We start from the raw sequence: 22,598 nt of genomic DNA, 5'->3' as shown, positions 1-22,598 counted from the left end.
AAAGAAGTAATTCATAGAAAAGGGATTGTGGAAGCAACAGACTCAGACAGCAGAACTCATTTTCCAGGAAAGATCCTCCAGGGGGTTATGGCAGCTTTAGGAATACAATGGGACCTCCAGAACCCCTGGCACCCCCAGAGCTCAGGCTGGGTACAAAGAATGAAAGGGGAAAGAAAGAAACACCTTTGGAAGCTGGGATAGAAACCAAGATGCCATGGGTACGGCTTTTGCCAATGGCTTGGGCAAGAAGAAGAGCCAGACCCAGGGCAGATATTCAATTATTTCCCCTTGGAATTGATTTCGGGAATTCCTTAGCCTGGGAATTCTCCACCTAGTGCAGGGTGGAGATAAGGGATGCCCATTTAAAGCAGTCTGTGGCCAGAATCCTGTCTCTGGTGCAATCTCTCCCCCAGGAAGCTGGGCTGGCACAGAGCCTGCCTTGGCACTTTGCTGTTGCCAACATCCAAGCAGGACATCGGCTCCTGCCTAAGGAGTGCAGAGCAGCACCACTGGTGGCCAAGTGGCGTGGCCCGTGCCAAGTGGCCCCGAGGCCAGAAACAGCCGCCAGCACAGCTGAGCACGGGGGGACCCCTCAGCCTCGGCTCCAGGTCTCTGCAGCCCCGGAGATTTGCACTTCCCGCCTGCAGCAGGAGGATGGGAGGCCCCCACTGAGCTGCACTGAAGGCAGCGCAGCAGCAGCCAGGGCTCCACAGCGGGGCAAGGCCCTGGGCCTGCCCACACATCCTCTGCTGAAATCCTCGGCCTGGCCACCCTCCTTTGGCAGCTCCAGCACCGGGGACAGCCCTTGCTGCCACTGCTGCAGCTTCAGCGCTCTCTGGGCCTGCCCTGCCACAGCTGCTGGGCAAGAGCACGGCACAATTCCACTCTGGCTCTCACTTACACTCACACACTGCCCTGCCTGCCATGGCATTGATGGAAAATACACCAGCTCATAGACTTTAACATTGTTAACCTTTCATTTCTCTACTCAGGCTTGCTTTGCCTTGGCCCTGGGGAAAGAAATGTTAAAGGTTTTGTTAAGGGATGTTGCACCACTCAATGAAGATGAGTTTAACACCTCAACACACTGGGAATGGCCCAAAAGATACCCACAAAGATAACACCCAGCAGCAAAACATCAACCCCAGCAGCAAACAGCAACCAACACCTACCCCAGACACTGCCAGGGCTGCAGACACCTGGTCTGCAAAAGGCTGAGAAGGAAATCAGCACTTCCCACCTCATTAACAGCAGAAGCAAAGAAATCTGCACAACTTGAAACTACAGAACATTAAACCAGTGGATTTAGATTGCTGTAGACTGTATTAAGTTAGGGAAAAATCGAGTAAAACTCACGTGTCATGGAACGATTTTCTCTGCACACCCGGGCTATGTGGGGATGGAATGATTTCTGTTGCACATCCTGGCCAGAATCAAGAAATGCCTTTACTCTAACACTAAACATATTGGTGGAGTTTTTCTTTTTCCTGCAGCTTCAGTGCAAAGTATATAGCATGAGAATATTTTTTAAAATAATCCTACCTCTATATGGCTGGTTAGGTTTGGCCAGGGATGTGAGAATTGGTTTTTACTCTGAGAAGAACGACAAAAAAATTAATGGCCTTGGAACTTTTTTGTGTGTTTTTGTTTCGCTTTTAGCAATGCCAAAATTTTGGTCAGGATTTTTTGACATTCACCTTTAGGCCGCATTTTGCAAAACTAGAAGAGATTTAAAGATACCCTTTTAACTCATAAACATTAAACAGAGGATTTGAAGGGGAAAAAAAAAACAGCAGGTTGTAGGGGGGCACATGTGAGGCTGCTGAAGGCTGCTCTGGAAGAGAAGCTGCATTCCAGGCACCCAGGAGAGGAGCATTAGAAATGCAAATTAACACTGCTGGGGCAGAGTGGGGACAATGTACCTGGCTCTTCTTGCCTGGGGCAGGAATTGGCTGATTCCCTCTGCCCCTCACCCCAAGTTCTGCCTGCTTGCACAGATGGAATCTGCACAGCTGAAGGCAGAGCCCATGGTGAGGATCCGACTCTGAAACAGAAATGGCTGAGGCTGCACAGGGAAACAGCAAATGGAGAATGTTGTGAAAACTTCACTAAAATAAGGGGGGGATCATCCCTCTGCCCACTCCAACATCTGCTGTCACTGTCTGTGCTGTACAGGGTGTATCAGAGCACTGGGGCTTTTGCTAGAACAAGTCCAGAGAAATTAGTTGGAATTCAAGTATTTGATGATGTAATTAGAAAAATGCGGTCAATTTATGCAGCCCCGGCTGCAGGGAGCACCCAGAAATGGGGAAAAGATGAAGGGCCACCAGAACAAATCCTACAACACCATGGACCAGCCCCTGGGAACCCAAAGCAATTCATATCAGGAGGCAGAGAACCCATTTATCATTTCAATGGCATCATTAGATTAAAAGCTGTCCTCAAAAGAAGAACCAACCAGAGAGCTCCAGCTCCTGACCTTCCTGCTGACCAATCCACTGAAAGAGGAACACAACATTTCACATGGGGATGAGATCAGATTATCTGTGAGCAGAAAAAAAGGGAGTTTGTGCCAAACTAAATGGCTCAAACTGCTGTGGGCAAAGAGATGACAAGGGAAAAGTGCTGAGAAAGATAACAAAGGAAAAAGGAGAGCAGTTTATGTATTGGTCCAAACATGGAAAGGATGGGAATGGGACACGCTTTCGTGGCTCCCCGGCACACCAGGGGTTAAACAAATGCTGCTTCTCCTCTTCTGTGCTGCAGCAACTCTCATCTTTTTACCATGCTCCACACCTTGGCAGTGCAGCTCATCCAGCAGCTGAGCCAGGGGATGCAGGTGGCAGCCAGGCCTCCTGATCCACAAACGGCTACAAAAGGACAGGGAATGAGGGCACCGAGAATAATCCCAAAACCAAAGAGGACCCGGGAAGAACAAAACAGAGTCAAGGAGTGAATCTGCCTGGAGATAGGGCCAGGCACGTGTAGATAAGGAAGTAACGGGGGAAAACATCAGTTCCAATAAATTTCACAAATTGAGACACACAATTTCTCAAAGTCCCGCTAAATTCCCGAACTTCCAGGAGAACAAAGGCTTAACAGAGCCATGAATATCGGCTGGTATACAAAAGGAGGGTGCATATTAACGAGGACAGGCAGCAGGCGCATCGGGAAGTCTGAACCTTCCAAGGACCTCAGCCCGTGGGCAAAGGCAGAGGGAGATGCGGCCGGGAAAATGAGGATAAAAAGGAGGCTGCGGACTACAACCATGGCAGAGAGCGCACGGCAAATGCCCCACGGCCTCTGCCCCTGCTCGGCAATAAAGTCACTTTTACAGGACTCCTCGCTCTCCTCCGGCCACAGAAACCTCCGGCCACGGGAATTTCCCCGCACGCTCCCGGCCGCGGGGCAGCCCCCTCTGTCCTACCCACAGCAGCCGGGCCGAGCCAGCGCTGCTCCGGCAGCGGCTCCTGCCCAGCCCCGGCGGGAAGGAGACCGCGGGCAGCCGCTCCCGCCGCGCCCTCAGCCCGGGGCCGGCACGGGCCGGACACGGCACCACCGACCCGCCGCAGCCCCCTGCCGCCCCCTCCGCCCGCAGCCAGCCCCGAGCCCCCGCAGAACCCAGCGCGGCTCCCACCTGCGCCGGGGCCGCCTCCGAGCTCCGCCGACGCCGCCTCACCGCGCTCCGGCCGCTGCCGCCGCTCCCGGGCCCGCACAGACGCTCCCGGCGCCAATGGCGCCGCTGCCGCCCACGGCCGCCCTCAGCCCGCCGCCGGGGCCGTGCTGCGCCCCGCTCCCACCAATCAGCGCGCCGCAACCGCGACTGACGGCACCAGCGGCCAATGGCAGCGAGCTGGGGGCGGGCTCTGCGCACGGCCCAGACTCGCCCCGCGCTCTCAGGGCCCCCCGCGCTGCGTGAGGGCAAAGCCGGAGATGAGCAACAGCCCCGGGACGGGCCCGGGCCCGAGGCGGGATTGAGCTGCCCACACAAACAAACTTCTCCGCACCTCCCGCCACGGCTTTCCCGGCCCTGCGCCTTCCGTGCCTCCGGCTCTGCGGGAAGCCCGGGAGCCTCCCTTGTCCTGCCCCTCATTCGTGCATCGCTGCTTCGCTTTGATTTCCCCCAAAAAGGGAAACCTGCCCAAAGCCCTGTGGGTGAGCGGGGGAGGGGAGAGATTTCTGGCAGAAAACTCCAAAGACTCAGAGCAGGATGAGGAGAAGTCAGTGCAGAGCCTTAAATGCAGCTTTCCCCAGGCCTCCCTGCTCCCAGCTGCACCTCCTCCCCCGGCAGGGCAGGAGACAGGGAATGGGGCCGTGCTCAGCTCATCCCCCGCGGCTTCTCCCTCTGCTCAGGGACAGGAGTCGTTCCCTGCTGCACCCTGCGCTCTCTCCCAGCCGAGACTTCTCCAGGAACTTCTCCGAGCCGAGTCCATCCCCTGGGGCACAGCCCCCTCCAAGTGCTGCAGCGTGGGTCACTGTGCCACGGGCTCGGTCCTGCCAGGCCAGGCTGCTCCAGCGGGGCCCCTCTGCCCACGGGGTCACAGCCTCCTCTCAGGCATCCCCGAGCTCCAGCCTGGCTCCTCCAGGGGCTGCAGGGGGATCTCTGCATCCCCATGGAGCTGCAGGGGGATCTCTGCATCCCCATGGACCTGCAGGAGGATCTGTGCAGCCCCATTGTAATATAAATTATGGAATAATTCGTGATTATGTAAAATATACATGAAGTCAGTTGTGCTAGTAGAAAAAGATTCTTAAAGTTTTAAAAGACCTGAAGAACCAGCCGGGAAAGACTGGAAACCACAGATGACAGAGAAAGAAAGACCTAATTTACAATTGAAAACACGTGGCTCCCTGCAGAGATGGGCACTTTCCGGGGATACTCCACCAGACACCCAAGGTGAAAAATGCACATATGTTAGTTTGAATAGTAGTGCTGTATTAACATTTTAATAGTACTGTAAATGTAGTTGTGTAGTTAAATTGAAGCTTTAGTAGTTAAAATAGAAACTATGTATCTGGGTTTTCTTTTAAGGAATGACATACTCGCTTTGACATAACCATCACAGAACACCCAAATCTTCCAAAGAAGAGGAATTTATGGTTTTCTTGTCAGAAGAAGCTAATTTCTTCAGGCCTTGCTCAGACTCGAAGACACCATGGGGATTAAAGGAAATAGTTGGCATATAACAGACAGAGTTTCTTGTTTTAAATAGAATGTATGCATAACCATGAAGGATATATGAATATGCAATAGTGTAGTTTTAGGGGTGATTCCTTTGTTCACAAGGTATGCTTGTTGTGGCTTAAGTGCCCCAGAGCATCTGGACATCCTTAATTCTTTGCTTTTTATTGTCTTGTAATTGTCCTAACTCTAAATTTTTATTACTCTAATTGTATTACTATTTTAATAACCATGTTATTATTATTAAAAATTTAACAGCCAAGTGATTGGCGTTTTTCACAGTTATGGTAGGATGGTTTTTAACCCCTCTCTGCCGGGGCCTTGGGAGAGTCAGGGTGAGGAAGACGGGTCCTGCCCTATTTAGGCAGCCTCGCTCTGTTCCCCTGGTGTGTGACCAGACACAGGTTATGATCTATGGGCAAAAGGAGACAATAAAACAAAGAAAAGGGAAAGCATTCCCTAAAACCACAGTAATTAGCCCCAAGACAAAAGTGTACACGAAGAACCAAGACCCAAGGACAAAGGATAGGTGAGTATTTGTTGGGATGGGGCGGATAAGGGGGGAATGAATGTGTGTGACAGAAGCTGCTGGGTATCCCAGACTTGCCAAGTGATTGCTGTAGTCTCTCATGCTGCTTTTCGTCTTTTTCATGTGAAAAAACGGGCCAGTAAAGAGCTGGGACTGGATCTTAGGAAGAAGAGGAACCCCGTGGAGTGCCAGATTGAGGGATAAGAGTGCCCAAGAGCATCCAGGATTCAAACCTGCTGGGTTGAGGGATTAACATTCCAACAGCACTCAGGGTGTAGATATGTAATGTAGACTGTTTGAAAGTAAAAAGTATCTTCTTGTTGTATGTGAGAGTTAGTGAAAAATAAAAGTGAGTAAATGTAGATGAATGGTAGTATATGTAATGTAGATTGTTTTTTATGAGCTTTTCTTTATCTCCTTGGAGAGAGTGTTAGAGTGTTTCCTGGCAGTCGAAAAGAGAGTATTGCAGAGAAAAATTCCTCACTTGCTGTCCTCCCCCTGCCCTCAACTCTATTCATATTTTGTCCATTCCCTCTTCAAAATACAGATTTGTAGAACTCATGCTCTGTGTCCTCAGATGCCCTTCCCAAATCAAACCTTGGCTTCGTTTCAAATTGCATTGCACTAACTAGCATTGCCTTAAATTTGTTTTGGTGCAGGCAGGGTCACTTTGGAAGTAAGTTGTTGTTTACTTTGTTCCTGCCACCTTTTCAAGCTTGTGAATGGAAAAATTGTGATAGCAAACCAAGTCTTTATTTGTGCACTGTCAGCTGTGAGTGGCTGGTAGCCTTGGTGGAGGGTGGGGTGAATTACAGGCCTGCAGAACAGCGTAACAAAAGTAATTTACTTTGTAAGGAAGTTGAAAAAGGGGGGAGAGGTGATTGGCAGACTCACCTCTCCAGGATGTAGGATTAATGTTAGAAAGTGGACTGATATGTGAATGTGGCTGCTGAAATGTGAAGAGAGAAAAAGAAAGAGAGAGAAAGGGAAAGAGAGAGAGAAAGAGAGCGAAGGGGAGAGCAAAATACACCCCCAAGGTCCCCTCAGCCACAGCTATCTGTAAGTTCTCCCCCATTCCTGCTAGGCAGAGTGACAACAAGGAGGGGGGGAAGTGGGGAAGGACAGAGTTAAACCCAAGGCTGTGAACAGGACCACCAGTAGAGATAAGATCAAGGCAGAGATAGTGACTCTCACAAAGTGGTCTATTGTCTTAAGAAATATTTCTTTTTTCTTTCTGATTGCTGTTGTTAAGAAGAGAAGGCTTTTGTTCTGAAGACTTAAAGTTTGTAAGACTAAAACAGTTAAATGTTACCCAAAAAGTAAAAGGCAAGAGATGTGATACATCTCATGTTAAAATTGGCCTGGTCTTTTTTATTTAACTAATTATAGCTCACGGGAAGAACAATTGGTCTCTGCAGCTATTAACACAGCTGGATACAAGAAGAAGCGGCAGATGTAGAAAAAGAGTTTACTTAAACTCAGAAAGTTTTAAAGAAAACTAATGGTAAAAGTTAATGCAGTATTGTTTTTCTTTTAACACTGTGCAATTAAGAAATCCTTTCCAGGTACCATTAAAGCAGCAATCCAAACCATGGAAAGAGGGTGAATTCATGCCAGCAAAACCAAAGGACTTGTGAAGAAACTTGAGGAATGGACTATCACATCTAAACCGGGTGATACCAAATTGACTTCCAACCAGGACTGGGTGATAATGGTTTGGGAAGACCCAAATGATCCAAGGCAGGTACAAAGAATAACACCTCACTGAGAAATAAGGCAAAGCTTGCATCACTGGTTCTAAGCCCTGCCTGAATAAACCCTGAGAGGCCTCCGACACCTCCTTGGCAGAGGAACACTGCCACTTCAAACAGGAGGGTCGGGAGTGTTTCAGTCAAAGAGTTCTTATAGCCTGGCCTCAGCCTGTGGCTTGTACAGGGAAGAAGGGAAATTGCCATCAGTATTGTACTGTATATTTTATGTGATTGATCCTCATATTGGACATGGCAGCTGGGTTATAAGTGAACGTTTAAATTATGAGAATAATTGGCATTGTAGTTCATAAAATCTGTGTTCTCATTGCAAGAAGTATTGAGTACTAAATCAATCCCCTATACAGAAAGAACTCAAAAACTGAAGTAATAACTTTGTTTTGTGGATGGATTATTAGTGCCTGTTGAGTGAGAGATACCTGAGGAACAGTGGGAAACCACAGTTAAGGAGTGTCGAAAAGGACTTGCCTAAAAAAATGAGTAAAAAGGAGTGACAAGGGAAACAGAGGGCAAGCCTGGATTGAGCACTGTACTCACCTCCGAGAAGATCACACGTACCTGCTGTGGGAAGCAACCCCACAGGCAGGGGAGGTGGGGGTATAAGCCATGCCAGACCTCTGCCATTCCTGTTTCTGTCTCTCATTTGTTGTCTTTTCCCTTCTGAGATACCAGCAAGATCGTGTCCCAAATGCTACAGAAAGTATTACACGGAAAGGAACCAAAGTTCCTTTTTGTTACACACACCCATGTCAACAGCCACAGACCCACCCAAACTGAGTACCTGCAGGCAACATGGGGAAAAATATTGGATTACAAGGAACTTAGGGAAAAGTAGTAATACTTGGGGCATGGAATGTCCAAAAGGAGAGAGATGGATTTGTTTTACATTTGATCTTAGAAATATAGTCCAAGATTCGGTAAAGAGACAATTAGTAAACAAAAAGGTAAAACAAGCACAGCAATCTAGCTCTGTATTAACCCCAAATTATATACTGCATCGCATTATAGGACTCCAAGCAGTCATAGAGGAAATAACAAACAAAGCTGCTCAGGCACTGGAATTAATATTGAGTCAGCAAAGCCAAACTATAACTGCAGTGTGTTAAAATAGGTTGGCTTTACGCTATTTATTGGCTAAAGAATGGGGTGTACAGATTGTTGAAAATAGATGGCAATGAGGGCATCATCCTGGAAAAAACAAAGGATATCAGAAAAAAATTATGACCCTGGTATCAGTCCAAAAAAAACCAAAGGGAAAATAATGTTGAAAACTAACAGGTGGGGTAGTGTATTGAGAATGGGATGGTGGAAGAAATTAGGATTCTTCCTTTCATGTGTTACAAGTGTTTTGATAATTCTTCTTTGTTTAATCCCATGTTTTAGTTGATTACCAACAGAGTCCACAGAATGCAAGAGGATAAGAAATATTGCTCAAGCCAAATGATTAATAAAGAATAAGAGGAGAGATTGTGACAAATGCATATTTATAATTGGCTTTTCGCGAGTGTTACAATGAATATTATATGTGTCATGTTAGAAAGTTTATGCTGTTCCATAGGATCTCAATTCCATATAATCCCAGTCCAGTTTGTCCCAGTCCATAGGATCCCAGTTCCATATTTGATCCCAATCTCTAGTTGATCCCCGGCCCTATTTAATCCCAGTCCATATTTGATCCCAGTCCCCATTTTATCCCAGACTATATTTGATCCCAGCCCGTATTTGATCCCAGTCCCTAGTTGATCCCAGTCCATACTGCGAGGACGCTGGACTCCAGGACGCTTTGGGTGGATGGAGACGAGAGATCTCTGAAGGCTGCTCTTAGAATATCTGGTTTATTAGAGAGGGTGAAAGGCCCTGCTTGGAGTCACCAGACCTGACCCGTGGCAGGCCCGAGGGCGTGGGGGAAGGGAGAGGCAAGGGGTAGAGGGAGATAAGAGAGGATCCCAAGAGGATGTTCCAGGAGAGGGACAGTTCCAAGAGAAGGGAAGTTCCAAGAAAGCGTCTGGCTCCTCAGGGACTCCTTGTCAGGGGCTTCAAGGTGGGCTGGAACAAGACTCAGGCCAGTGGGGTCACAGACTCCTGATGCTTCAGGGGAGGGTTACAGGTGTGGGATGAACCATACATTGGGGTGAGATCCAACAGTCCATTTGACCCTTGGACCTACCTGTAGGTAAGGGCATTGTTCAACCAGAAGGGTGGATTGTCTTCATCCCGGCTGTACGATTGTGTTCTACTTGTGCAGTAACTATGGTTTGGTGTCACAACTTGTTACCATCTCAGTCTCTGTATTTTCTAAACCTTTTGCCAGGCAGTCATATTTATAAGGCTTTCCTATTTGAGCTTCCCCAAGACATATGATCCCAGGCCATAGGATCCCAGTCCATATCTGACCCCAGTCCCAATTTTATCCCAGTCTATATTTGATCCCAGTCCATAGGATCCCAATCCACATCTGATCCCAGTCTCTATTTGAACACAGTCCATAGTTGATCCAGGTCTCCAGTTGATCCAAGTCCATATGATCTCAGTCCCAATTTGATCCCAGTCTGTAGGATCCCAGTCCCTATTTTATCCGAGTCCCTTGTTGATACCAGTCCATAGGATCCCAGTCCATGTTTGATCCTTGTCCATATTTGATCCCAGTTCAGTTCATACCAGTCTGTAGGGCCCCAGTCCCTAATTTATCCCAGTCCTTAGCTGATCCTAGACCACAGGATCTCAGTGCATATTTGATCCCAATCTCTTGCTGATCCCAGTCTATATGGCCCTGCACACATTCCAGAGGTCTGGAATTTCAGCTCCCAGCCAGGAAAAGACATTCCCTTTGCTCTCGAAGGCAAAGCTCTTGAGAAGGGGCTGAAAGCCAAGTGGAGCAAAATCCTACAGAGACATTTCACTGCTGGCCTCCATAACTTCAGCTCCTGAACTAAGAATTAAAATAATAATTGGGAAATAAAATAATTAAAAAATCAGGGTTCGGTCATTGGGGGCAGAGGGGGCAATTAAATTAGAGGAGGATTCAGTTAAATCAGGGGAGGATCTTTGGTGGTCCCTGAGGAAATTAAATTGGGGGAGGGTCTTTGGAGGTCCCCTGGGTCAACGGAGACACGGAGAGAGAAACAGAGCAGGCAAAGAGAGGTGGGAGGGAAAGGAGGACACAAACACAATCAGCTGAGAAGGTGGTGCCCTGAAAAACAGAACTGCCACGGACTGGAGATGAACGGCAAAGAAATCACTAAGTCCGAAAGTTTTATTTGCTATCAAATACATCTCAGCCACCCAGCCCCACACAATCCCCATCTCACTGCTCCAAACTGGGATCCCACTTCTCCAAATCTCCTCCCAGGCAGCTGTGGAATTGAGTGAGTTTGGCGTGGGATTTAGGTTTTTTTTGAGGTGGGAACAAGCAATTTCATGTGGGATTAAGGCTCTGTGGGTTAAAATTCATTTGTTTTCATTGGGATGTGAGTGGTTTTGAGGTGAAAGATCGATCCCTCTTGGCTTTTGGAGTGCAGAGAGATTGAGAAGAGAAAAAAATGAAGGTCAACACAAAAGGAGAAGCAGCCAGGTGTGTTCCCAACATGGATGACAGGGAATGTGGGTCACCAGGGCTGTGCCCAATGTGGGTCCTCCAGTGGGGGATGGAGTTTAGCTCTTCTCGCACTCGAGGCACTCGCAGGGCTTCCCTTACCGGTGCCTCCGTTGGTGTTCGGTGAAGTGAGAGTTCCTTGAGAATCTCTTCCCACACTCCCCACACTCGTAGGGCCTCTCCCCAGTGTGGATGCGGCGATGCTGGATGAGTTTTGAGTTGTTCCTGAATCCCTTCCCACAGTCAGGGCAGTAGAAGGGCCTCTCCTCCGTGTGAACCGGATAGTGCCGGAGGAGACAGGAACCGGTCTGAAACCTCCTCCCACACTTGGAACACTCATATGGCCTCTCCCCAGTGTGGATCCTCTGGTGCTTGATCACGCTGGAGCTCCGGCTGAAGCTCTTCCCACACTCCCCACACTCGTAGGGTTTCTCCCCAGTGTGGGTCCTCTGGTGCACGATCAGGTCAGAGCTCCACCTGAAGCTCTTCCCACACTCCGAGCACTTGTGGGGCTTCTCCCCATCATGGAGCTGCTCAGGGACCCCCAGCTCTGAGCTCTGGCTCCATCTCCGGCCGCCTCCCCAGCCCAGGGTGGGTCTTTCCCCCTCAGATCCCCGCGATCTGCCTTTGCAGCCCCTCCTCGTGTGGGATCTCCGGGGCTTTTCCTCCCCGTCGGGTTCCTGTGCTGTGGAGCTGCTCAAAACGGCCTCTCCCACCAGGTTCTGCCGCGGGGATTTGTCCTCCCTGCTCTCCATCCTCAGCTCCTGCTCTGGGGGAGGAAGGACAAGGAGAGGCTCTTCCTCTTCCTCGCAGCCTCCCAGGGGCTGGGAATGGGAAATCCTGGTTTGGGGAAAACAAGGGATGAGCACATTGAGATTGAAGCTCCCTCTGTCCCCGTCCATCTCTACAAGTCCCTGGCCACCTGGGCTCCATAAAAACCTCCCGAACACCGAGATCCAGCCCTGAAAAAGCCTCCCAGGAGTTCCCCGTCCCTGCTCCCTCCCCTTTGCTGTTCGGGGCTCCCCCCTGTCCCAGCTGCTGGGGTCACGCTTGGATTGGGGGTCCCCCTTCTCCTCGCTGCCCGCCCTCCCCAGGCTGCCGGGAGTCCCAGCAATCCCAAAAGCTCCCCCCTCTTGGCTCTCCCCATTCAGGGGTGCCGGGGCTGTTTGGGCTCCCGGGCTCCCTTCTCCCCCTCTTCCCTGCTCTGGGCTGCAGGGGCTCCAAGGAGTCCCCCCAAGGGGCCTTTTCCGCTCAGCTTCGCAGTTCTTCCTTCTCCAAACATCTCCCCAAAAAACCCAACCCAGGCACCCCCCAGGAGACCTGGCCCGAGCTCCCCCTCCCCGCTCACCTGCGGGATGGGGGGCGATGATCCCACAGGTGGGGGCTGCGAATTCAGGCAGGGCTGACCGCGCGCTTCTCTCTGCTCTGCTCCATCCGCATTTCAACCTCCTCTTCCTCTTCCTGACGCCCCTCCTCTTCCATCCCCCCTCCTCCTCCTCCTCCCTAAGCCCACCTCCCGCTCCTCCATCCCTGCTCCTCCATCCCTGCCCTTCTCTCCCTGCCCTTCCTTCCCCCTCCTCCTGCTCTCTAACCCCACTGCCTTCTGCTCCCTCATCCCTCATCTTCCATCGCTCCTCCTCCTCCTCCTGTGTCCCGTCCCCTCCTGCCTGTCCTCCTTTATCCCTTCCCTTCCGTCCCCCCTCCTTATCCTCTTCCTGCCCCTCGCTATCCCCACCTCCTCCTCCTCTTCCATCCCTCCCCTTCCATACCCCCTCCTCCTCCTCCTCCCCATCCCCACCTCCCGCTCCTCCTTCATCCCTGCCCTTCCCTCCCTCCTCCTCCTCCCCCAGCAGCAGCGACACCCTCGGTTCCCGTTCCCGCAGCCCCGGCAGCCCGCGGCAGGAGCGGGGATGGAGCCGGGACAGGTCGGGATGGGCAGCGCGGGGCTCTCGGCTGCTCCCAGCCGCTGTTCCAGGGGGGAACCCGGCCCGGGCCAAAGGAGAGGCAAACTGGGCAAACTGGGGGCTGCACATCCAAACTGGGGCTACCTGGGGACCCTGCCTGGGCACTGCCGGCCCTTGGGGCTCCTCTGGGACATCCAGGAGGGGGGAACGCACAGAGGGCTGGGGGATGCCAGGAGTGGCAGCACTGGGAGGGACTGGGCTCTGCTGGGACCCTACTGGGAGGGACTGGGACTGTGCTGGCTTTGTCTTGACACCATACTGGGATCATACTGGGAGGGACTGGGACTGGGATGCTTTTGTGCTGACACCATACTGGGATCATAGTGGGAGGGACTGGGATGGAACTGGTTAGTACTGGGATGAACTGGGATGGACTGGGAGGTTACTGGTTTAGGGTTACTGGGAGGGGATTGGGAGGTACTGGGATGGACTGGGACATTACTGGTTTGCACTGGGATGGACTGGGAGGGACTGGGAGGGACTGGGAGGGACTGGGATGAACTGGGAATGGGGCTTGGTGTTACTGGGATGAACTGGGAGTTACTGGTTTGGGGTTTAGGGTTACTGGGAGGGGATTGGGATGGACTGGGATGAACTGAGAGTTACTGGTTTGGGGTTTGGGGTTACTGTGAGGGGATTGGTATGGACTGGGATGAACTGGGAGTTACTGGTTTGGGGTTTGGGGTTACTGGGAGGGGATTGGGATGGACTGGGATGAACTGGGAGTTACTGGGATGGACTGGGGCCATACTGGGATGAACTTGGAGGGACTGGGAAGCCAAACTGGGCAAACTGGGAGAGACTGGGAAGCCAAACTGGGCAAACTGGGGGGGACTGGGATTGTACTGAGGGGGACTGGGAATGGAACTGAGCAAGCTGGGAGTTACTGGGAGGGAACCGGGAGGTTACTGGGATGAACTGGGAGTTACTGGAACGTTACTGGGATGCTGGGATGGACTGGGAGGGGATTTGGGCTCACTGGGATGAACTGGGGCCATACTGGGGCGTTACTGGTTTGAACTGGGAGGAACTGGGAGCTCCGGGGGGGCGGGCGGGGCGGGGCTCGCTCCGGGCCGGTTCCATTCCCACCCGCGGGGGGGGGCGGGGCTCGCTCCGGGCCGGTTCCATTCCCACCCGCGGGGGGGGCGGGGCTCGCTCCGGGCCGGTTCCATTCCCACCCCCGGGGGGGGGCGGGGCTCGCTCCGGGCCGGTTCCATTCCCAACCGCGGGGGGGTTGGGGGGGGGGGGGAAGGAGCCGTTCCCTCACCATTTCCTCAGCTGGGCGCGGCGCGCTGCGGGACCTGCGGGCGGCAGCGGAGCTCGGGGCGGATCCCGGCGCTGATCCCGGTGATCCCGGCGGGATCCGCTCCCCCTTTCCCCGATCCCGGCACCCACCGGAGCGGCGGCTGTGGCGGGCGCTGCCGGGAATGGCGGCGGCTGTGGCGGGCGCGGGGCATGCCGGGATACACCGAGGCAAACGGCGCGGCGCCATGTTGTCGCGCCGCGCGGCTCGCTTTACGGCGGTGTGGCGAGGTGAGGGTGTCGCGAAGCGGCAGGCGCGGTTTGCTTTACGGCGGTGTGGCGGGGAACATCTGGAGAACATCTGAGAACATCTGGAAACGGTTGGGAACGGCTGGGAACGGCCCCACAGGAGCTCCAGAGGCACCTGGGAGCCTTCAGCAATCCAGCCAGCAACGCACAGGCAGGAGGACACGGATGGCGCTTCCTGCCTGGGACAGGGCTTGTGGCAGCAAAGGCCTGTGCCAAAGCACTCGGGCAGCTGCAGCAGGAGGCAGGAGAGCTGGCAGCTCCGTGTCCGTGTGTCCCCGTGTCCGTGTGTCCCCGTGTCTGTGTGTCCCGTGTCCCTGTGTCCCCGTGTCCGTGTGTCCCCGTGTCCGTGTGTCCCCGTGTCCGTGTGTCCCCGTGTCTGTGTGTCCCCGTGTCCGTGTGTCCCCGTGTCCGTGTGTCCCGTGTCCGTGTGTCCCCGTGTCCATGTGTCCGCTGCCCGCTGCCCTGGCTTGCTTTCCTTGCTTCTGCTTTTGCCATTGCTTCCTAGTTAGGTTACCTAAGCAGTCCAATTTTTTCCCTGGACTGTTTTTTTTCCTTTCCTCTTCCTGAATACCATCCAACCTGCTCTGGACTGGGATCTGGGAAACACCGAGGAGCACCAAGATCCTGCATTTTGTGATCTGCAGCAGCCATCCCCAGTGCTGGAGAGCTGCTCTCTAACCCCACCGCCTTCTGCTCCCTCATCCCTCATCTTCCATCGCTCCTCCTCCTCTTCCTGTGTCCCGTCCCCACCTCCTTCTCCTCTTCCATCCCCCCTCCTCCTCCTCCTCCTCCTCCTCCTTCATCCCTCCCCCTCCTCCTCCCCGGCAGCGCTGGGAGGGACTGGGCTCTACCGGAATCCTACTGGGATCCTACTGGGAGTGACTGGGACTGTACTGGTATCATACTGGGATCATACTGGAACCATACTGGGATCGAATGGGACTGTACTGGCTTTGCACAGACACCATAGTGCCCCACACAATCCCCGCTCCCGAAGGGCGAACCGTGAGGGGAAAGGGGCGAGGAAAGGGCGGGACCGTGAGGGGAAAGGGGCGGCTCAGGCCAAGGGCGGAACTGTGAGGGGACGCTCTGTGAGGCGGCGCTCTGCAAACAGAACTGCCACAGACTGGAGATGAACGGCAAAGAAATCAGTAAGTCTGAAAGTTTTATTTGCTATCAAATACATCCCGGCCACCCAGCCCCACACAGTCCCCATCTCACCGCTCCAAACTGGGATCCCACTTCTCCCAATCTCCTCCCAAACCCATCTCATCCAGGCAGCTGTGGATTTGAGTGAGTTTGGCGTGGGATAGAGTTTTTTTTTGAGGTGGGAACAAGCAATTTGAGGTGGGATTGAGGCTCTGTGGGTTAAAATTCATTTGTTGTCAGTGGGATGTGAGTGGTTTTGAGGTGAAAGATCGATCCCTCTTGGCTTTTGGAGAGCAGAGAGATTGAGAAGAGAAAAACATGCAGGTCAACATAAAAGGAGAAGCAGCCAGGTGTGTTCCCAACATGGATGAGAGTGAATGTGGGTCACCAGGGCTGTGCCCAATGTGGGTCCTCCAGTGGGGGATGGAGTTTAGCTCTTCTCGCACTCGGGGCACTCACAGGGCTTCCCTTACCGGTGCCTCCGTTGGTGTCGGGTCAAGTGAGAGCTCTGTGAGAATCTCTTCCCACACTCCCCACACTCGTAGGGCCTCTCCCCAGTGTGGATGCGCCGATGTCTCATGAATTTTGAGTTTTCCATTAATCCCTTTCCGCAGTCGGGGCAGTGGAAGGGCCTCTCCTCCGTGTGACTCCGATAGTGCCGGAGGAGACAGGAGCTGGTCTGAAACCTCTTCCCACACTCAGAACACTCGTAGGGCCTCTCCCCAGTGTGGATGCGGCGATGCTGGATGAGTTCTGAGTTGTCCCTGAATCCCTTCCCGCAGTCGGGGCAGCAGAAGGGCCTCTCCTCCCTGTGAACGCGATAGTGCTGGAGGAGAAAGGAGGTGGTCTGAAACCTCTTCCCACACTTGGAACACTCGTAGGGCCGTTCCCCAGTGTGGATCCTCTGGTGCTTGATCAGGCTGGGGCTCTGACTGAAGCCCTTCCCACACTCCCCACACTCGTAGGGCCTCTCCCCAGTGTGGATCCTCTGGTGCCTGATCAGGCTGGAGCTCCGGCTGAAGCTCTTCCCACACTCCGAGCACTTGTGGGGCTTCTCCCCATCATGGAGCTGCTCAGGGACCCCCAGCTCTGAGCTCTGGCTCCATCTCCGGCCGCCTCCCCGGCCCAGGGTGGGTCTTTCCCCCTCAGATCCCCGTGATCTGCGTTTGCAGCCCCTCCTCGTGTGGGATCTCCGGGGCTTTTCCTCCCCGTTGGGTTCCTGCACCGTGGAGCCGCTCAAAACGGCCTCTTCCACCAGGCTCTGCCGCGGGGATTTGTCCTCCCTGCTCTCCATCCTCAGCTCCTGTTACAGCATTTTTGAGAGAAAGAGGGCATGAATTGTGAAAGTTGAGCTACTCCAGGCTAGGCCTCAGATTGAGGCCTGGTGGGGCCCTCAAAGCCTCTGACGCAGTTAGAAATTCAGGGTTGTGGCGCAGGTAGAAAATAGTCTTAAAGTACTGTGGGGACCACTGAGTTGTCTGGGTGTGAATTAGTATAGGTTTTATGGTGTAAAGTGTAGGCCGTTTTAAGGGAAAGGTAAACAATGTTAGCCTACCAATTAGAGTGTCTTTGTTTCTGTAAACTATGTGGAAGCTTATATAAACTACCACCTTATCTTGAATAAACGGAGAACGTTGCATTAATCATATTGATTGGATGTGCGTTTGTCTTGTCCAGCTTTCCGTTTTTCTGAGATTCCCTGGCTTTAAGTGGCGCCCGCACAGGGACTCAGGAGGCTCCGAGAAGGCTGCCAAATTACTTTTAGAGTAACGGGCAGTCAGGTTTGAGTCGCGCGACAGGAATTTAGGTCCAAATCGCCTCATGGTGACGGGACCGGGATCCCAAATTCACTTTTTGTGAACGGGGATCAGGTGGAACGGAGCAGAAGTCTCCAAACTCCGAATTGGGCCGTTTCCCAACGGGAGGAAAAAGACTCTTCGCATTGTTGTTTGTTTGCGAGAGTCGTTGGAGCAGTGGGAAGACCTCGGTGTTCACAAGGTACCTGAACGGCGGGTGTGGACGTGGCCGGGGCCGGAGAGCTGGAGCGGGGTGCTGCCTTGCCGAAGAAAAGCGAGAGCGAAGCAGCCCGCGGAGATTGAGGTAAGCCGCGTGCAGAAAGAGAGGGTGAAAGTTCACCATGGATGGAGATTTACAGGCTTCAGTGCGGCTGCTCTTTCATATTCTCTCAAAGAGAGCTGAAAAAGTTAAAGAAGCCGATTTAGAACAGTTGGTCATTTGGGCAAGAAGCAAAGGCAAGCTGCAAAAACCTTCCCTGCTTTTTAGTGAAACCGAGTGGCGAGAGCTGGGCCAGCTGCTCTGGGATGCAGTGATAGAGGGCAAAAAGGACAAGAAAACACTATTAGAGCTTGGAGGTGTTTGGAAGAAAGTTTCACATACCTTACAAAGCATGGCCGCGGAGAAAGAGGCAGCGGAAGCTGCCATTCGAGCATTCGAACAGTCTACAGCAGAACAAATAGAAACGCGAAAGCCATCGCGGGTTGAAAAATTCTTTAATGTTTGTAATATGCGGCCAGTGCGCGGGCAGAAAGCCCCAGTCAGCCCCTCTGTCAGAGATGTTGTCGCTCGTTTGGAGGGCGGCACGGAGCTGGGCAGCGCGGGGCCGGCCGGCGCGAGACGGAGCGGGGCTGCGGCCGCGCCCGGAACGGAAGTCTGCTCCTGAGCAGCGGATGTTAACAGCTCAGCGGTTCCGCGGAGTGAGGCAGACCAGGAAGTGACCCTCCCGGGTCCCTTGGGAGGCGGGGAGACACCTGAGGAGGCAGGCGGAGCTGGTGACGAAACAGGGCTGAGTCAGGAGGAGGAACTCGGGGGCGGAGATCAAGGCAGAGACCAGGGTGGAGACGGGAGCGGGGCGGCGTCGGCCCCTCGCCCCCCCGCAGCAGCAGCGGCTGCGGCTGCCGCGGCTGCGTGCAAACGCAGAGGAGCGGCTCGCCGATACCCGCCGGCGGCAGCGGCCGCGGCCAGCAGCCTGGCGCGGTTTGGAGGGGCTGGACACCCCAATGCTAGCGGAGTGGCAGAAGTAGCCACCCAAACAACACCAGAGCACAGCCCCGAAAATGCCAGTTCCCACCCCACCACCGTGGCGCGGCACTGCCCACTCCCACCGAGTTCAGATTCTGACGACTCAGAGCCAGACTTTCCGGTTGCCAATTGCAGCAGGGACAAGCGATCACAGAACAAGATACAAAGACCAAATACGTTACAGGAAAAAATAGCCCGCCTTGCCACCCTTTCAAATCGTCAGGCTCAACCAGTGGAACCTTCCACTGGACAGCAATTGGCATCGCCAGCAGTTTTAAAAAATCCCTTGCAGTCCCGATGGGCGTCAGTTGTGAAAGATGCTCTTTTAGACGGTGACTGGAAAGCTGCCAGCTCCCTGGTTTGTCCTGTCATAGTGTCTAATGGGAATGCCATCTGGGAGCCCCATGACTGGAAAATCCTACAATCAGCTAAGCAGACAGTCACCACTTATGGGATCAGATCAGAAGCAGCCAGGAACATCATTCAGTATATATTCACAGCAGATGTGCTTTGTCCTAGTGATTCGTCTAACATTGCATCCCTGCTTCTGACACCTTCTCAATTCCTCATGTTTGAAAGGGAATGGAAACGGTTGGCAGTTGAGGAGGCCAACAAACATACAGATGCGGGAGACCCCTTTTTTGGAGTCCAGCCAGATATGCTGACTGGGCAGGGACCATATGCAACCAATCAGGTGCAACTTACCTTTCCTATTGAAATACATCAATTGTCACAGCAATTGGCTCATCAAGCTTTGCTTTTGGTACCGGACAAGAAAAAGTCAGCATCCTATGCCACCATAAAGCAAGGAGCCACTGAACCATTCGGACAATTTATTGATAGGCTGTCAGCTGCTTTAAAGGATGCACCTGACGTGCCACCAGACGTTCAGGAACATTTATTCCGATCCCTTGCTTTTGAAAATGCTAACCCACCCACCAGAACCATCCTAGCCACCCTCCCTCAGGGCTGTCCAGTCGATGAGATGCTTGTCAGAGCCACACGCGCAGAACAGAGCAACCAAGCTGCGGCATTCGCCGCAACCATCCAGGATGCAATTGAACAACAAGGACACATAATTGCAGCTGCTTTATCAAGCAACAACACAAGGAGACAAAAGACGTAATGAAAAAGTATAGCAATACTGAGTGTTTTCCAAGATACCAAGAAGGATGGACATTATGCAAATCAAAGTTATTTCAAATACAATGTGGATGAAAATTACTGTAAAACAAAAAAGGATAGAAATGTTAATAATTATTTAATTGCTAAAAATGTCTTTGAAAACAAAGATTTGAAAAAAGTCAGTCAGATGGAATGTTGGCATTGAGTTCACAATTTCTGTTTTTGAGTTTTTATAGATAATAAGATAAATAATAATTGTCAAGTTTTTATGGATAATGATAAGTAGTGATTGTTACTAATGTTATATGAATGCTTGACAAGATTGTTTTAAACTATTTTAAACATTTTTGGTTAATAGGTTGATCATATAATGTAAGTTGTCTGATTTTTGTGATAAGAATTATTATTAAGATGTTAAGGTATTGAGATGTTGTTTTAATATTTACAGTCAGTTTTCATATGTTTTATGGGGTTTTTTTTTTTTTTAGGTGATTGATTGTGAGATGTATTTTTCAGGATCCTGTGTGCTTGATTTTTTAACTACTCATGTGTTTTCTTTATTCAATTTTCTATGCAGCTGCAGTTCATCTTTTAAAAATTTATAGTCCAAGTTCTGGTTCAAGATTTCAGACTTCAAATTTTCAGATTTTTGAAGAAAAGGTTTGTTGTATTTAGAGAATTTTTGTCTTGAAACAAATTTTAGACAGGTTCAATCATTTGATGTTTTGATAAATTGTTAATAATAAGGTTTTTCACTTATAACTGTTATTTTTAAGACTTTTGTTTTAAACATATCCTCCAATTAGAGTTCGAGCTCTGGCCAAGCTCTGGCTCTACGTGGATGATGTGATTGATCCAGGTGTTTTCTGCATCAAAAAGGTATTCAAGTCCTTTTGGCTTGACAATTTGACCATACAGGACAGCTGAACCTCAAAGGAGGTTTTGGAGAGACATGATCCGGACATGTTTTATCCAAATCTCTGTTGTTTTAAGGTTTTTCAGCTGCTGCAGACTCTGGGATGACAATTTGATAGTGTAGCACTTGGTAACTGTGATTTTATATGTAATATTGATTGTGTATTATTTGATTGATTTTTATTTGTTGTTAGTTTCTTTACTATATGCATTGTTTTGTTCTTAATGTTTTTCATGTTTATAACAAAGATGTTGATATTTCCATTTCTTCATGCAAGTTTTAGAGAACAGAATTGAGAGAGGACCCTCCAGTCCCTGTGGGAGTGTTGGGTTTGTTTGTGTTTTAACAGGTGCAGAATCTAGATGGATTTCAGTGAAGAATGTGGAACTTCTCAATTGCAAGAGGGCACTGATCTCTCCACAAGTGGATCAGAGGATGCACAGCAAAAGTGGATTGTGCAAAGATTTGTGTTTCACCCACAGAAGATCGTGGCCTTTGAGTTTTTTTTATAAGTGTGTTTTTAATGATGTTATAGAATTTTTTTGCTAAGTTTTTAATAAGTTTTAGTAATGCCTGTGATTTTTCTGTTCATCTTGCCATTGTCTTTCAATGGCAAAAGAAAAAGAGGGAGGTCCCAACGGGGATCAACAGAAATTTTACTTGAGTGAGTGTTTTTACCCATCCAACCAAGAAGTCGTGTGATGGACAGGACAGATGCTCTTGCTGCATTGATACGAAAAGGCAGAAACAGAATTTTAAAAATAGATGAAACAGAAAAATAAGTTGAAATATCATAAGTGTGAAGTTAGATTTATCAGAAGTTAGTTTATTAGAAGTTATAGTTTATGTTTAGAATTAAGATTGTTTCTTTCATGTTAGACAGGGCATTCAAGAACCTGAGAAGAATGTGGTGGGCCTCAATGTTTTTATTTCGCACTTGTTTAATTTTTGGAGTCTTGTTGGGTCCCATGGCAGAGTTAAAGACTTGGACCTGAGCTCAAATAAGTTTAAATAGCACTCTGGGAGCGCAAGCTGTTGCATTTGTGCAAAACCTTAAATTTATTGATGATAGTTTTCAAGAATTTGGTCTTTTGGGTTCTGTCCCAGGAAATTACTGTTTGATATTTGGATCTTATGCTACCAAACCAACTCAAGAAAATGGAAAATTGACAGATGACAACACTTGATTGTCTCCCAGATCACCATTGTATTACAACTATTTAGAATATTGTAACAATTCGACTCCAAGAGGTAGTGCAGGAAAAACTGCCCCCAGGAACCTTCCTCATTTGTGGGGACCGAGCCTGGTCAGCAGTCCCTCAAAATGCTAGGGGAGGCCCAGGTTATATCGGTAGGTTGATGCTTTTTGCTCCCACCATACATCAGGTTCTCGAATTGCCTCAGAAGACTCAACGAGCCAAACGCAGTGTTCTCCAAATGGACACTTCATTTGATAACTGGCTCAATTCTTCAGGTTTTTCTGGCTGGGTCAAAGACAGTGTGTGCAAAAATTAGTTCATTGAGCCTTCACTCCAGCCTGAGTAGCTCAAAAGAAAAAGAGGGAATTGTTACAGCATTTTTGAGAGAAAGAGGGCATGAATTGTGAAAGTTGAGCTACTCCAGGCTAGGCCTCAGATTGAGGCCTGGTGGGGCCCTCAAAGCCTCTGACGCAGTTAGAAATTCAGGGTTGTGGCGCAGGTAGAAAATAGTCTTAAAGTACTGTGGGGACCACTGAGTTGTCTGGGTGTGAATTAGTATAGGTTTTATGGTGTAAAGTGTAGG

General features: G+C 50.8%; 1 protein-coding gene across 1 annotated transcript in view; it reads right to left on the bottom strand.

The window, feature by feature from the left end:
* Nucleotides 1–17,695, bottom strand: part of LOC140680877 (uncharacterized) — a 359,672-nt gene extending 341,977 nt beyond the window's left edge. The window contains exons 1-2 of the mRNA XM_072919762.1: nucleotides 16,591–17,695; nucleotides 11,351–11,555 (exon numbers count right to left, since the gene is read on the bottom strand). Of these exons, the coding sequence (XP_072775863.1) occupies nucleotides 11,351–11,555; nucleotides 16,591–17,030 (645 nt within the window). The 5' untranslated portion in view covers nucleotides 17,031–17,695. The remainder of the gene's footprint in view (nucleotides 1–11,350; nucleotides 11,556–16,590) is intronic.
* Between the last annotated feature and the right edge of the window lie 4,903 nt (nucleotides 17,696–22,598).

Source organism: Taeniopygia guttata, chromosome 30 (genome assembly GCF_048771995.1).
Source record: "Taeniopygia guttata chromosome 30, bTaeGut7.mat, whole genome shotgun sequence".
Taxonomy (NCBI): domain Eukaryota; kingdom Metazoa; phylum Chordata; class Aves; order Passeriformes; family Estrildidae; genus Taeniopygia; species Taeniopygia guttata.
The sequence above is the reverse complement of the archived record's forward strand: the minus strand, read 5'-3'. Positions and strand labels throughout refer to the sequence as shown.